Source organism: Oreochromis niloticus, linkage group LG8 (genome assembly GCF_001858045.2).
Source record: "Oreochromis niloticus isolate F11D_XX linkage group LG8, O_niloticus_UMD_NMBU, whole genome shotgun sequence".
Taxonomy (NCBI): Eukaryota; Metazoa; Chordata; class Actinopteri; order Cichliformes; family Cichlidae; genus Oreochromis; species Oreochromis niloticus.
The window spans coordinates 13,267,502-13,284,102 of record NC_031973.2 but is presented as its reverse complement, the minus strand read 5'-3'; the positions used below and the strand labels follow the sequence as shown (position 1 = coordinate 13,284,102).

General features: G+C 38.9%; 1 protein-coding gene across 4 annotated transcripts in view; it reads right to left on the bottom strand.

Annotated features, from left to right (window-relative positions):
* Positions 1-16,601, bottom strand: part of vti1a (vesicle transport through interaction with t-SNAREs 1A) — a 115,518-nt gene that overhangs the window by 77,896 nt on the left and 21,021 nt on the right. For 2 of the 4 annotated variants that reach the window (XM_005471332.3, XM_005471331.3), the window contains exons 4-6: positions 11,491-11,568; positions 6,458-6,478; positions 29-113 (exon numbers count right to left, since the gene is read on the bottom strand). In XM_005471332.3, the coding sequence (XP_005471389.1) occupies positions 29-113; positions 6,458-6,478; positions 11,491-11,568 (184 nt within the window). The remainder of the gene's footprint in view (positions 1-28; positions 114-6,457; positions 6,479-11,490; positions 11,569-16,601) is intronic. The other 2 variants (XM_019362548.2, XM_003441915.4) reach the window with 1 other exon arrangement.

Below are 16,601 nucleotides of genomic sequence, written 5' to 3'. Positions count from 1 at the left end.
CTTTTCCAATCCATAACAGAATACGTACCAGTTTCTACTGCTATCTGGTAGCCGGCCTCCAGTCTCCGTGATGACCTTTCCAGCTTCTCTGTGTTGTCCAACAGATGTGCTCTCTGCAATAAATAGAAAAAAAAAAAAGAACTCAAGCCAGAGAAACAAACACAAAATAAAAATTGATTGAGAGGGCTGGGACCCATTTCAAAGAAATACATCAACGCTGTCACCTAAGCAGACAGACCACATCCACAGCGACAACATAATACAATCATGTTTGCAATAACCTTCATGGATGACAATGTGTTGTGTCCTGATGGAATATCAAGTAAATGCATGTAAAAAAGGGTGCTGCTGCCTCATCTTGGACATAAAAAGCGGCACTACTTGGAGCTTTGCTGCCTCCTCATACTGTTTCACAACCCTGCCTTCCGTTCGACACAGAACAGTTCATTTGTTTTAACTCCTCGCCTTAAGATGAAATACAAATTTATTTAAAAAGCTGTCCAGGTAAAACAAAACCAGGTCCAGCTAATGTTTTCCAACTGGAGGAAAACTCTAGTCACAAATCAACATCTACCCCCTTTACAGGTGGAGAGTAATGCCACACATAAAATCTAAAAATCATATTTTTCAAACTCATCAGTGTCATGAATGCATAAAAATTTGTGATATGAGTTACTGTGTTCCTCCTTGGATTCCTCACAACTATCAACAATTGACAAGAACGTCCGTTTAAAGAATGGAGTTCAGAGAGCATAGCAAGAAAAGATGGGTTTCATAAATTATTAAGACTGCAATTTGATTTTTTATTTTCCAAAGAGGGTGTTTGTGAGTATCAAGGTCTAAGCTAAGGCTGTAAATATCACGCGTATACGAGTACAAACTACTGATAGCAGTTCCTAGGATACCAAGCAAACCAGTGATTTTGGCTTCTTCTCTACCTAAACAGCTCCTATATAACAAGCAAGACAAGAAAAGAGCTCATCCGTTGACTGGACGTCCACTATGGGCTCTCACTTTCTTTGGTGGAGTTAAAATAGTGGTAGCTAAAAATGCTGAAATTTACAGTTTTTTTAGGCTCTTATTCAAAGCTTTCTCTGAAAGGCTGAAACAGTTAATTAAACTTAGATAAAGTTAGTTAAAAAGTCTGTAACTGGTGACTGTTGTGAGCTGCCTTTTAAAGCCTGTCGTAGTGGCCTTACAAACTGAATTGCCAAGTTCTAAAACTTATTAACCTTGTGGATTTTTTTTACATACAACATGTCTGCTGAGTCCAAAGTGCCCAGCCACCTATATAACATATAAAGATGCACATACATACTAAAAACAACCCCTCATCATCCACTGAACTGAGACACTTCATGTGCAAAACCAACATAAGACTGAGCTTTCATTAAACCCACACTGCAATCAAACAGCATAAACATGGAAGACTTAAATGTTTACTTGAATGCTGTTGGTTGTGACGGCTTTTCTAATGCGCAACCTTAAGAAACTGATCAGATTTAACACATCTGACACTGGAAAACAACCCAATGAATGACAGCCGCCCATCTGACAAGGGTTTCACGCCCATCACATGAGTGAAGGGGACAGGGAAAGAAGTGAAATCTCTACTTTTGGTTTGGCTGTCAAAATGTGTACCAGCTAATCACTCAGAGGAAATGAAAAATGTGGAGGGGAAGAAAAAAAAAAAGTCAACGACACACTTTTCAAACTTTGACAACAAGAGGGATGGGAAAAGAGCAGGGAGGAGAAAACTCCCTCTGAACTCTTTTCTTTCCCTCGTTTCCTTTTTCTTTGTGCCGCTGACAGATGTCATTTAAAATTGCAGAGATACTTTTTAATAGTTAAAGGGAGGGCAGAGGAGGGATGGCGCGATAGGAGAACGGGTTGGGTGGTTGAGTGATAAAATGGTCTTGCGGTAGGAGGAAACTGATAAGTAGACGGCGAGTGGCGCTGGATGCGAGGTGTGGTGTGTTTTTGGTGAAGGTTGTGGTAGAAGGGGTTTGGAGGTGGCGTGGAAGTGGTAGTGGCACCAACAGATATGGTGTCAGTATACATGTGGGAGAAAACGGATACCAAGCTTGTGCTATAATGAGCCCCTATGGATCAGCTGCGATGCAGGGGACGCACTGACATGCAACGCTTAAGCTAATACACCTAGACCATGGCTGCAGTGCCTGTGTGTGCCTGGGAGCATGAGGCAGCCAGGGATACTGACAGAGTAGCGCACTCCCTGGGTTCTTCAAAGAGCTCAAGTGATTAGTATGTTATCATTACCATTCGAAACGTGATTTTCCTATTCCCTCTCGGCAAAGGTGACACGTCTCGGGGAGACGGCCGGCAGACTCGCTGCGATGGAAAGCCACTTCAAAGCTTTATCCTCCTGAATTTCTCTCTCTCTGTGTCTCTTCTCTCCCTCGTTCTGTCTTCTTTTAGGCCCGGGGGGAGGGTTGGGTGTGTGAGGTGGAGGCGAGGGGAGAGAGGGGGCATTGGGGGGTTGGTAGTGGTGGCAGTGGTAGTATAGGTGTGTGTGTGTGATCATTAGAATAATGCATCCTGAGTTTCACAGTGACAGAACCTGAAGGAAAGGGTTAAAGTTCAGCCACTAAGAATCCAGTAATGGCAGACTGTGATGGCCCTAATAATGGAACAATCCAGCCATGGACACAAGATGATACCAGGGAAAATAATGAAAAGGAACACGTACAAATTAAACTAAAGATCGTTCACTGCATTGCCACAGTCAGTCAACACAGATAAAGAGATTATACATAAAGAGATACAAATTACAATGCAGTAACTCTCACAGTCATACAATATTGCTACAATGTTGCAGGACCAAAAATAGTGAAATTGTTCAGGTTTTCAACCTTTTTTTTTTTATTCTGCAGCAAGCAAGCAAGTAAGCAATCCTCATCAGCAATTTTTGCTGAGAGGAATGCAAAGTTGCTGCTGGTGTGCTACACTGTCCCATATCAAGGCTTGACCCTTGCGGTTCTCACATAACCTCTGTAAAAACCTTCAGAACAAGGCAAAGACATGCACAGAGCACAAATGGAGGGTTGGAACTTGCAAGATCTGCCATTTATCAGTTAAAAAAAAAAAAAAGTATCCCATCAAATCATACCTGATCCTCTCATGGAGCCTTCTAGCAAAAGACTAAAATATAATATATGATAAATATTGTGCATCTGAGAGTGCACCAGTGCGCCCCGCCGCCACCACCACCACCACCATTCCTACCTATGTATGTATGCCTTTTCATCTGACACCTACATTTTGAACAAAGATCTTCTTAGGAACCACAAAAATGGTGTTTTTTTGTTGTGCTTTTTTGCGTCAAGAAACACTCTTCAGTTGTAAGTTATTAACAGGGAGCCCCAGAACAATGCAGCTGTAGCTCAAAAGAAATCTCTCCCCTCTTCTTTCCTTCTCCTGCCTTCTTTCAATATCAAACACAGGCGGTTACTATCACCATTTTCCAAAGTTCAGATGATTTCCTTATTATTTCAATAAGGGTGGGGGAGAGTCAAAGTGAATAATGATGACAGCTGTGATTCAGACTGACTGTGTGATCTTCTCTGCCGTTTGTTTGGGACTTGTAAGACGAGGAATTACAAGTGTCAAACAGCTGTGAATATGGGTGCTAAATATTTAAACATGTTTTTCAGCTGAAGAAAAAAGTGCAGTTTTTTAAAAGCAAGGCTTAAGTGTGTATAAGCTGCGCCAGCCTTTGATTCAAATGCAGGAAGAGCAAAAGGGTAAAAGACTGCAATGGCGACGAGGGCAAAGATTGAAGCCCGATTATACAGACTGGACCATTCCAAACAGGGTAGACAGGTGAGGTAACTCAAGATGTCTTCTGACCCTCAGGCTAGGAGGAAATGCTGAAAAAAGTGGGTAGAAGAAGGGGAAACAAAAGTAAAGCTAAATAAAAGGGAAAAAAGCACAATAACATGGCATCTGGGCCAAGCTGGCACTTTAAATTATGGATAGGTGTGAATGGAGAAGCTTTGATAGGAATTGAATTACTCTGTTTCTGCAGAATCCCTCTTGAATAAAGTCTCACTCGAAGGCACATTTAACAACATACTGTAACTATAGCTACAAAGACGAGTTCAGGGCAGGACAACAATATAATGTAACCTACAATAACTAAAGAACCTGCCTCTTTGAGTGTTAAATACAATTTATATAGACTTAAGAATACATGCACAATATAAAGCTAAATATATGTATAATATCTGTTTATCAACAATGAGACAATGACTACATTCAAATTAAGGTAAGCTGATGTTGAACCTACCATTAGTAGCATTACTGGGCAGTCCAAGAAAAGAAACTCTAAAAGGCTAGACATGTAATTAAACATTTATAAGACATTTCAATTTAACCTGAACTATCGATACTCCGGTAAATAATAAAGACAATATACACAACAATAACCTGATTCAAGCACAGTGATAGATGTTTGAGACAGCCCAGTAGGGCTTTACATATCAAATGAATCAAATAAAAAAGAAAACTAAAGCAAGAGGAAATCTATAAGAATTATACTTATTTACAGGATTTGTGTCAGAATAAACAAAACTATTAAAATAATTATAACATCAGTGATATTAACACCTACTATTGCCAACCAAGGCGAACAATTGTTATAAATAATAATAGTATTTATTGATAAGTCACCTCTTTAAAATATCGTTATAATAACTACATATATCAATACATACAGTTTCAAATATGGTAAGCAAATGAGTTAAACAAGTTAACAAAGATGCTAGTTTCTGCATGCGGTTAACTTTTTATTCATTTTTTATCATCATCATTATTACTATTATTAATGTGGGGAAAGAGGGAAGAAAGAATAAACATAAATATAAATTCGTGAAAATGAAAACAGATCTATACAGACAGACTTAGTTTCTAGGAGAATTCACAATTAAAATTATCTTGCAGGACACTATGTAGCTCTCTCAAGTAGCCTTTAATAACTTGACAATCCAGAAAAAAAAATGTTCTGGTTTGCATTTTGGTTTCCACATTATCTCCAGCAGATGGGGGGTCAGCACTATAGCAAGATTTCTGAGAGAGTGGAATAAAGAACTGATCAAATTCTTCCAAGCACACTCCCTCCATTTCTGAGATGCTATATTTCCATTAAAATCTCCACATTACTGTCCACTCCTCTTCCATTTTGTTTTAATGTATTAAGCTAAGTATGATTCAAGATTCAACAGACCTATATATAGGCTGGAAATGATCCTGTTATCTAAACTTTAAGTTGTATCCTTGTAGCTAACTTTTCTTTTCTGCTAAGTCAAAACACTAGTTTATCTGTTTTGTACATTGATATGCTATAAAGGCTGATAATCCACAACCTTTCTACTAAAAGTTCCAAACTACAGTTCCTCAAATGGCCACTTGAGGCCAGCTTCAAAATCAAGTCATTCTACTTCAATATCAAACTTTACAGAAGAAATAAACATGATTATCGTCTGGTACACAAAATCGAATTCACTACAATAAAAGTTTCCTGTGCATGAGAAAAGGAAGTGAGATGGGGTAGGTGTGTACTAAATCCAACCAATTTAATATCACGGTGAAAATTGTCACTTTAAGTTTAAAAAAAAAAATCAAGATGGCAAATTTGAGGCTTACTTTACATATGGTCTATGGAAAGAAGGGTCAGTGGATGGCTTGATGAGTTTTAAAAGGATGTGAGTCATATGCTATAGTCTTCAGATTCCCTTCAGCCCAGATTAACACCTCTGGCAGATTTTGGATTGATGTGTTAGTTAGTCCTCTCCAACATCATCATCAAAAGACCAAATGAATGAGTATCTTTTGGAAGAATGGCGTTCCTTCCCTCCAGGAGATTTCCAGGGACTTGTGCAATCAAAGCCAAGGTGCGGCATGTGGTGGCCCAACACCTTACTAAGCATCTCTTTCCTTTCATTTGTAATCAAAAGCACAAAACAAATACTAGCCTATAATGTGCACTCTTAAACACATAACAAAAATCACTAAAAATAACCTCAGTCTTTTTTTTTCACTGCACAAGCAGCTTTGGCCTCATATTAAGATATTTAAGGAACAGTAAAAAGTTTCAAGCTGCCATTCCTGATCAAAACTCAAAAGCTGATCAAGTTCTTGAAGGTTGTTGGTCCCAGTAACTGAAGGAACTCTGAGTTTGATTCCCTAATATTTGCCCTTAAACAATTGCATCAGAAATAATATCTCATCTTCGCTTCCTGATATTTATAGGAGGGGGAACTTGAGGGATTGACCCTTAGTAAATTCATTATCTGCGGTTCGGCCTTTACACTGTTCAATCAGACATCCAGAAAGTGTCCAAATGAGTGGTCCTAATTTTCTAACAAAGAAAGGAGGGCAAATAGGTAGTTTCATACGGAAAGCAGAACTTAAATTCTTAGATCAGAAAAGCACTTACCTCTTCACGCAACTTTATCAACTGCATCGTGAGAGCAAAAAGGAGAAGAAAAGAAGGATGAAGAAAGTGAAAGATAGATTAAAAAAAAAAGCAGAAACATGGCAAGAAGACGATCAGTCATATGGCTGGATAGAGAATTAACCTTGACGATTTATCTGTTTGCATGTTTAGCATTTGGAAATCACAAGACAAACACATTAAACGGAGCTAAACACGCCGCTTGGGCTGACTTTTTTTGAACAAACAAAGATCAAGTCCTGCTGCTGTCACATTAAACAAGCACAGGGAATGGATCGTTCGACTCGCAGAATCAACCGAGATTATCAAGGAAGTCACATTACAGAAATTGATATAGCGAGAGAAAAGAAAGAATGAGTAAAATATGGTTTGCACATTTATAGTAAGATTAAATGTTGAGCGAAATTTTCTCATCTGTCACTGTGCAATTCTCTGCAAAATGAACAAAAAAAGGAAACGGTGGAACTGAGTTATAAAAATGCTGAGGCACATTATTTTGCATCGCTGTTTATCAATGCTGGTATGCTGTCAATATTTAATGTCTGTTATCAATCGCACTAAAGGTGCAGATTGTTCAGCGTATGCATGGAAAGCCATGTAAGGCTACAATTGTGTATACATACAGTACTGCTTATTATTGGGACAACCATAGATCATGAAAAATGAATCTTAGCATAGCTATACATTTTTCATGAAAGAGAATAACAAATTTAAAGTGAAGTAAATAAGAAATGCTATTCCTATTCCCTGTCCTGGAAATTCTTGCATCTCTGATAATGAAACAGACATGTAAGGGAGGGCAGTAATCCCATTTGCCATTAATTATGCCCAATCACAATTAAAAGGTTGGTTCCCTGGCCTGTTCTTAAGTTAGGGTTGCAGAGGAGGAAGGCTTCACATGGGAATGCAGCACATTTGGAGGAGAAAGAGGAAGGACACATTTTTGATGTGTAAGCCTTGTAAAGTAATTTTAATTAAACTAATCTAATATTTAATTGGTCAATATTAAAAAGGTAGTAGCTGTAAAAGGAGACTTAGGGCCACAAATACTTAATTTATTTGGGATAATTGTGAACAATATAGGAGGAAAATCTAGTTAAAATTAAAACTACGACTTAACATTTGCTTTTATCTTATACCAAAATTCAAAACAACAACAACAACAACAAAACAATACTGTACTCCCTAAATTTCCCTCTCCTCTATTTATAACAAACTAGTAAACACAGAAATGTGTCATAAATAATGAATTCAGGATGAGTCTGTGCTAGACAAAAACTGACTGAAAAATAAAGAAACTCACACATTATAATCTTGCATTTGCCACAGCATATCCCATTGTAATTTTAGAAGCATGTCAAAAATAGTTCTTGCATCATTTTTGTTTATCATAAGTATATTTCTGTGACATTTCAGTGAGTGGTGCAAATAAAAAAAAAATATTGTCAATATCTGTAATGTGGGAGGTAAACAAGTATAACTCCATGTTTTTATAAAGAGCTCTTACCCTTGAAAATGTCGGCAGTAACAAGGCGCACTTTAGTGAGGAAACACTCTTTTCTAACTTAAGCAACAACTCCCGCTAAGAATGCATTATTGAAGAGGCCAAAGTTTAAAACGACACTGTGAATGTGGTTATTTGGGGCTTGAAAAAACCCCATCAGATCCTGAGATCCCTCACCAGAGCTCTGCCATCAGTCAATGGCAGAGCTCTGACCAAACAAAACTTGTTCTAGCTCATTTGTGCTGCCTGACTGATTGCAAGTGCTTGTGGAGGATTTGTTAAAACTATATGAGGGGCATGGTGAGCTGTTTTTCTCGTTTCTTCCTGTTTAGCTTTATTTTTTCTTTGGCATCCATTCTTTAGTCTGGCCAGTGATGCTCGTGTTGCTCAAGAGATATACAGCAGTAAATACAGAATATTGTAAATGGTATAATTACTCCTGCATGAGCGTAGTTCCTTGTGTTTTTGTGATGCCAGCCAGTATTCAAAATTGCACTGCTGCAATTTTTCTGTTATGATAATCAGCAATTTTTTTTTTCAAACAAAAGATTTTTTTTTTTTATCCAATACGGAATTCGATACAAGTGGTAATCTGCTTCCTTTGTAGCCTGCAAAATCTGGTCCATGCCGGCTCAAACCAGCACAATCTCTTGTGGCCAAGCCTTCTGCTGTGACTGAAATCGAAACTATTCCGTATAGTGTTCGTGTGTGAAAAATGTGTGCGCATTTGTTGCTTTGTGTGTGGCGTCTGTGTGTGCTGACAGTGTGTGTGTGCGTGTGTTGCATGCAGAGGAAACAGAAAGGGAAAAAAAAATGTGCAATGGTAGCCTACCACATTATTAAAAAAATGAGTGATAGTGCCAATTCAGTCTCTGTCCGCATACAGATAACGAATAAATGCCGAACTCTATTAAATCGTCCTTTAGCCATTATCGCAGGGCCAACACGCCATTTTCAGAACTTATGACGGTTCCCTATTTACTTAGCTATAAATCCTTGCCATGTAACCAACAGATTTGTGACTGGTAATGATCTGCTCAGCCAGGGCTATATGAAATGATCCTGACCTCTTTCAGATCGTCAGGAATTAAATTGACCGACTTGCCCCGGCCCCCACCATCTTTTCCCCTCTCCTATCACCGCCGTCTCGTTAGATAAAAAAAAACCCTGAAGTTGCGAGTACTCCACTCACAGCAAGACCAAGACAAGTATTATCTCCACAAGTTTTTAAATGAAAATGAGGCAAATACGGCACCTGGAAGAAAAAGGATAAATGTATATCATCTATTTACTTTGCTTTTGCCCCCGAGATGAACTCTTTCTTCGGCTTTGTATTGGTGTGTGTGTGTGTGTGTGTGTGTGTGTGTGTGTGCGCGCGCACGTTTGCAGGTGTGCGTTTGTGTGTATGTGACAGTTTTAGATTATTTTTTTAATTTTTAAAGTTGAACAGACATCATCACCATTCATTCAAGAGTTTTTTACATAAAAAAAATGTAACATTTTAAGTCCCAGAAGTCTATTCAATAAATACATTTTGTGAATATAAAATGAAAGAAGAGTAATAAATCACATATCTTAGCTAATTTTTTTTAAGGGCATCATGTTTGACCTAAATTCCCCAAGTTAAAAAGGTCTTCCTCTTAATTTAAAATTAATAAATAATCTAAATTTTATTTTATATATGTGAATTTGTGATTTTTAATAAATATGATTATGTTATTATTAAATAGGATTAAAAAATAATGGGGTGGATGTGTTCATGTATTTAAATGTCACGCTTTACTACTTTTATTTGTACATGCATGGATTAAAGCCACATATTTTATCTTAATTTAGAAATACAATTATATTAAATAATATAAAAGCAAGAATATTTTTATTCATTAAAATACAACAGCAACTTTCAAAATCCTATAATGTAAATTTATAGTACTATGCCACAATATTAATCCTAAACTTTTTTATTATTATTATTGTCCTCTCAGATTTATACATTTCACATTTACAAATATTAGTTTTAAATATTTCAGATACATTTTTAATGAAGGGGAAATAAGATTTGAAATGAAATGGGATCTGGATTTTCAGCTTTTCCTTGACAAGATTTTGATAGGACCCATCAGAGTCTCAAATGTGGCATTTCTGACAGCAAATCTCCTTCTAACTTCTGCATAAAATGTCGGAGCCACTTTTGTGTCTCGCTAATTTGCCAAGAATATGCATATCAATTACACATCTTGGCTCGTGATACATATGTTTCTAAGATGCGCAGTTCATGGGTCATCATTGAAATGGTAATAGGGAAATGTTCAAAAAAACCCCAGAAAAAAAACCAGACAACTTTATTTAGCTTTGCCTGGATGTGAATCATCTAAATATACTCGCATATCGCTGTGAGACTAAATGTGCAAATATGTATTCATCTTTCTTCTTTTTAGTATGTGGAAAGCATTTATTTGCATGTGGGTGCATGTGTGTGTGTGTGTGTGTGTGTGCCTTAAGACACAGTAACCTCTGCAAGAAGACAGCTGACTCTAAAGGCAATATATAATTAGTCAAAAGACATTTTGTCATAGTTGAGAGTGGCTGTGTATGAGTGGCAGCTGTGCAGGTGAGCAGTGCTGCTGATGTATTACTGTTTGACTGGAAACAATTTATTTAAAATTAAGTTTAAAAGAGTGTGGTATATTTTTAGCAAATTAAAACTGCAATGTCTTCTTAATCAAAACCCCCTCAAAACTGATGTAAACAAATCTTTTGTAAATATTGCTGACATTAAAGGAAAATTGCTCATGTGCTCATGTTGTTTACATCCCCAGATTCAACAGGCTGGACTGATGGCACATAAAAAAAACAAAAAAACAAACCCAAACAATTGTGAATATACAGATAGCTAACAGATAAAAATTATTAAAAGGGGCAATAAAAAAATAAGATTTCTCTTTGAAGCTTGACATGATATACTAGATGAAATTATTTAGTGACTAGATAACTTTTATGGAGTACTTTTTCAATTTCTTTCAGTCATCAGTAAGGGAACACATCATTCACCACTGGAGTTCACAAAAAGACAAGAGAGTAAGATTTAGCGGCTGTGTGTTCATTTTTGTGTGCGTGTGTGTGTCTTTGTGTGTGTCTTGATCATGAGGATCTATTATGATCCTAAGTCCGTACCCGGCTGGAGAACAGCTGTGGGACGGTTGGAGCAGGGAGGCTGGGGTTTTGGATTGAAATCTGTGTTTAAGTGTGTATTTGTGTTTAGGTGCACTGCTTGTGTTTGTGTGCATGTGTGGGTCGGTCACAATCTGGCTGTGTCCAGACACTGGTCCCATGCCCCGAGCCCACTCACTGCTAGCCCAGCTTTGCATTAAACAGTGTTACTTCCGCATGGCTTAGTGACAATGGTGTGGTTTCAGCTCTCGATGGCCGCTACGAGGGGCCCGCCTCCCCACCCTGGGGGCCAGTCAGCCACCCACACTGGTGTCATTTGGGCCCCTGATTAGCACCTTACCTGGCTCTCCGAAGAACCGGCGTCATCCCCCAGGAGCTCGTTGCGCACCTCATCACTGTAGGCAATGCGTGACCTTTTCTGCAGGAGGAGGAGGAGGATGAGGAAGAAGAAGGACAAAAAGAAGAAGGAAGAAAAAGAGGAGAGCAAAAAGAGAAAACAAGTGGGGAAATATGGCTTAGTACTGTTGTTGATGCAAAAACACAACAGGCATTCCTTAAGCACGAGAGCCCCCTAATGGAACTCTGTGACAAACCGAATCAAACATGGAGGGTGTGTATAAGTGTGTGTTTTCCCTTTCAGCACATGTACCAGCAACAAACAGTGTTCGGGGTTTGTGCCTATGCCTCCTTCCAAGCTGATCGACTTTACTTCATGCACTCATGCCACAGCAGTGGTGGCAAAGAGCCCCCACCACACACACACACACACACGCATATACACCTTGCCCACTTAAACAAATACAAGTTGAGGGATAAAAAAAAAACCCATCCTGTGTGCAGGGAGAGGCTGAGGAACCAGGGACAGGGGAGAGGGCCAGGGAGATGTATTATGAGGAAGTATCACTTGTCAGCGCTAAATCTTTTCTAGGGGCTGTCACTGCTGTCATCCCAGTGCAGTGGCAGGCTCTGTGATAACACCAATGCTGTGACTCAGACAGGGAATAATTCATCACCCATTGGCGGCCCATCGGATTTGGGGTTGCCTCTCTCTCCCTCACACACACGCACACACAACTCTCTCTCACGCTCTCTCTTTCTCTGTCTCCAGATAGGCTAGAATAAGAGGGAAGCCATGTCCCCCCCACCTAAAAAAAAAAAAAAAAAAAAAAAAAACCCACCCAAAAACACAAACACTCAGACACACACATTTCATACACACTTCAGAGTGTGCCACCTCCGATTGTGGAAGAGTGGGCTGCCGTTGTACTGCTTGTTTACAGACGCCCGACCCATGGAAAAACAGCCTCTTGGCATGCCCTCTAAACTAAATACACACCAGCAGCAGACACAGAAAGTGTTTACTAAGCCTCCTTCGCTTTCTGTCACCGCCTTGACAGGGTTTCTAGGTGGGCTGCAGGAGGTGGGCAAAATCAAAGACAAACACCAGCAGAGGAATGAAAATATCACTTTTCCTCAGCACAAATTCTTTCAATTTTTCTATTTTTATATTGTAATTGACTCTAAGTAAATAAAACAAAAGTCAGGGAATAAGCAAAGGAACACCAATTACCTGGTGGGGACATTTTTTCCCCCCTCAAAGGCGCTATCCTTTCCTCCTCTCTTTCTTAACAGTAAAAGTTTGAAGAAGCTATAGCACTAAGCACTTTAATGGTACCTACCATGAGAAAAAGCACAAACCAAACTTGAAAATGCCAATTCGAACCTCAGGAGTGATGACATCAAGCTGCTTGATTGAAATAACTTTGGAACCAATCAAAACTGAGCCGGTTGATTTTATTTATTTGTCTCTCCTCATAATCTGGAGCACTGAGTGGAAACTCCTCGCTGATGTGATTTGTTATTATCGGGATGGTGAGGGCCACAGTTCTCTGGAGTAATTACTGACTAGATAGACAACCCAGACCACAAAACCCATAAAGAGCGCACCCAAACAATAGCCAACCACGGGGACCTAACCTAACCACTAAACGCCTACTGAAGAAAAAGACTGGCAGCACAGTCTGAAATAACACAGACACACACCGGTATAAAGGAGCACTCTGTCAAAAGATGCTGTTAAAGTTGGTTTTTGAATATTATTTTACTTTTACCTTAATTGCTCTAATGCTGAATGAACTAGGAACAGCCAGTTCAAGGTAAACTGGTGAAACATGCGCTATTTAAATGGTCATGAGAGCATAAGGATAATTAATAAGATGATTTCTGCTTTATTTTCTGTCATCTGAAACTCGTCATCCTTAATTTAAATGCCTTATGCATATGTTTATGTATTTGAAACATAATTTAAACCGTATTTTATCGCCGTAAAAAAACAACAACAAACCATTCATTCCAGCATTGTAAACCTTCTACACCAGGGTAACCGAATGGTCACTGTGTTGCTGTTAGTGCAACTGTAAGCACAAGAAAAAGGAATTTCAGATTTGTTAAAAATCAGAAAGACAATAAAGACAATATAAAGACAGCATGTACACTTGTACACCAGGCACACGCGCACTTTTTTTTTTGCCAGGAAAAACACCCACATATTCCATTTAAGTCGAGTTTCATCTTAAAGAGCTTCAGTGCAACTTAGGGGGAAAGACGACTTCACCAGTAATTGAGACGAGGAAGCCTGGGAGAAGCATTGATTTGAATGTTGAGGCTTACGTCGCCTTCAAACCATATGCAGGGCTTTTTTGGTATTTCTAAATAGCTGTTTGTTACAGATGAATGTATGAAGGGTTTCTGCAATGAGAACAGAGTAGATAACAAAGAAAGTATAAAGAATGGAAAATGTCATTGAAATGAAAGTGTTGCCGCTACTTTCCCTGTACCTACAGTACACACTCCAGCTTTTGGATTCCCCCTCTGGAAAACAACAGATTCCTAAGTGACTACTGCCTTCCCATTTGATGTAAAATATAAGCAGGTGCAATACTGACTGCTTAATACAGTAACAGATTTTGATTATAAGTTTGGGTGTTTAGTGACAACAGGCAAAGTCTCGAGGTCAGGAAAGCAGATATCTGCTCTATTGTAAAAACCTTATTTTCCATTAATAATAATAATTAAAAAAAAAGCTCTAAAACTAACTCAATCTATTTACAGTACGTGAAGACAGAGCTCCGCATCTTAAGACGAAACCAACTAATCAGGCTTTGTAATCTAAAAAAGAATACGTGCTTTCAGAAGATACCTTATTGCTCAGAAAAGGGGAAAAAAAGAGCTTTTTTTAAATCCTTTTGAAAGGTCTGTCTTTTGTCACTTTTTTTAATCTTGGGTGAGAATTTGCTTCTATTCCCGGAAGCACACAAGAAAAGTACAAAAGGTACATCTTAACTTTATGCAAAGTGGCCTGCCTTTAAAAACTCCACGCATCCCGTCAAATGCGGCGATGGAGGTGCTGGTGTCCTGTCAAAAACACACGTTTTACCTCTGCTGACATGGATAGCAGAAAAGGAAAAAAAAAGTATTCTTCTTTACTCATCAAAACATAATTACATATGCACGCATAACAATTCATATCAGATATGCTAATCAGTTCAGCATAATCCTCTGAGCAGCAAATGATATTAATTCAATTATAACAAATACATGGATATCTTCTTTGTGTACAATTCCTTTATAGTCTATGAGCATGCAATGGTATACTTTTGCTAAATAAACATGACGACTCTTAATTCCTTCATAAACCACTCACAGAAAAACGCGTTATTAATTGTAAATAATAATAATAAAATAATAATAATAATATGACCTTTCAAAATAAATTCACATCAGTCTCCAATTAAGGTCTCTGTAATATTAAACAAAACTTTCTCAGAAAAATTCAAATGAAACAAACTGAGATCCATATACACATTTCAATGCCCTCCAACTCTCCTCCTTGCTTTTTGCCTGGTGCAACGAGTGACACAAGGACAAGTCGAATAATTGTGGCGCCTAGAAAGCAGAAAAAAAATGTAAACAGTTCATTAGATGGGAAATAAAAGGCGTAAAAATACCCAGGGGCAGAGTGTAATGAGGGGCCCTGAAGTTCCTCTGCAGACGCTTTTTCCCTCTACTTTCCCAAGCTTTTCCTTTTCACCCTGCACACACGGCTGGTGGCATAGCATGAAGAGTAATTAACCACATTCAATTTATAGTACTAGGTTCCATTACAAGGTTTTTCACCAGTAGGAGAGCAACTGGGCAAGTTAGACTTAATAACTCTCATGTCTAACGCCATGTGATTGCCTCAAACTGACATTCAGTCCTTTCATTTTCCTGTCCCGGTTGCTCTAGGGATGTACAAAATATGAAAATCCAAATAAAATTAAGGTGAGTATAAAATAATCTAAAATGAACATCCTGTAAAAATAAATAAATAAGTAAAAAAATATTTCTAAAGTCAGCACAGAAGTGGAGCAGTAAAATGTGTCTTCACAAAAATGTGTGCTAAACTCAAAGGTTATCTATTTCACTTCCTCTCCTCCCCTGCTGTGATATTTTCCCAGGTGATGTGTGGACCAGCGCCAGCAGGCCCCACTCTGGTTCCCCCCACAAGTGGGGGCAGAGGTGGGCTGATGCGGCATGGCGTTAAAAGGAAGCTGAGACCTTTAAGCAGGCACAAGTATCACAACAGCATCTTAAATAATGCATCTCTGCTCGGCAGGGGTTTAACACACACACACAGACACGCACATGCACAGCCAAGCACAAAGCGAAACACACACACACACACAAATTGTTGTCTAGCATCTTCTGCTCTCCTTTAACACAAACAAACTGGGAGAGGTTGTTCAATTAAGTGCTCCTTTTTAATACATCTGATATATTATCAGACAAAGGGAAGCAGCTACAGTTGGGACTGTCGCAGGAGGGTGTCATTTGCGCCTTTGTTTTATTGCGGTCTTTGGTGCCATCGAATCCTTTACTTCTGTCTGTTGTGTGCTTGTGTGAGTGCAGAAGCATACATGGGGGCTACTGTATGTAAGATGGAGGCTTCTGTGAGCTTTTGCATCCCAGGGAAACCTCCTTTAGTGAACGTACGCGTGCAACATATGTGAACGGTAGCCCGGTGTGTGTTCTCTCCCCTAATAGAAGTGCAGCAGTGGTAGAGAAGCCGGAGCCTTAGATAACAGCATGGGGCCTCTCATTAGCTCACAGGTTGGTGCTTTGGTGGCTTCGACGCACACTGCATTGTGTTCCACCTCCATGAAATACCTCAAGGAGTCTCACAGAAACGATTGTCAAAAAACACAAATAGAGGTGAATGATCAACAACGGCAAGGCAATAAATGAGCCAGCGACATATCTGAGCAGGTGTGAGGTGAGGAGACTTATTTTAGGCAGACAGAGTGGATCAGCTTCAAAAAGATCATGTCCCTTAATAAAAACCTGACACTGTCTGACACAACTGTGATAAAACTTCTCTTTATTAGTTTGCTTTTTTTAATCTATCAATCA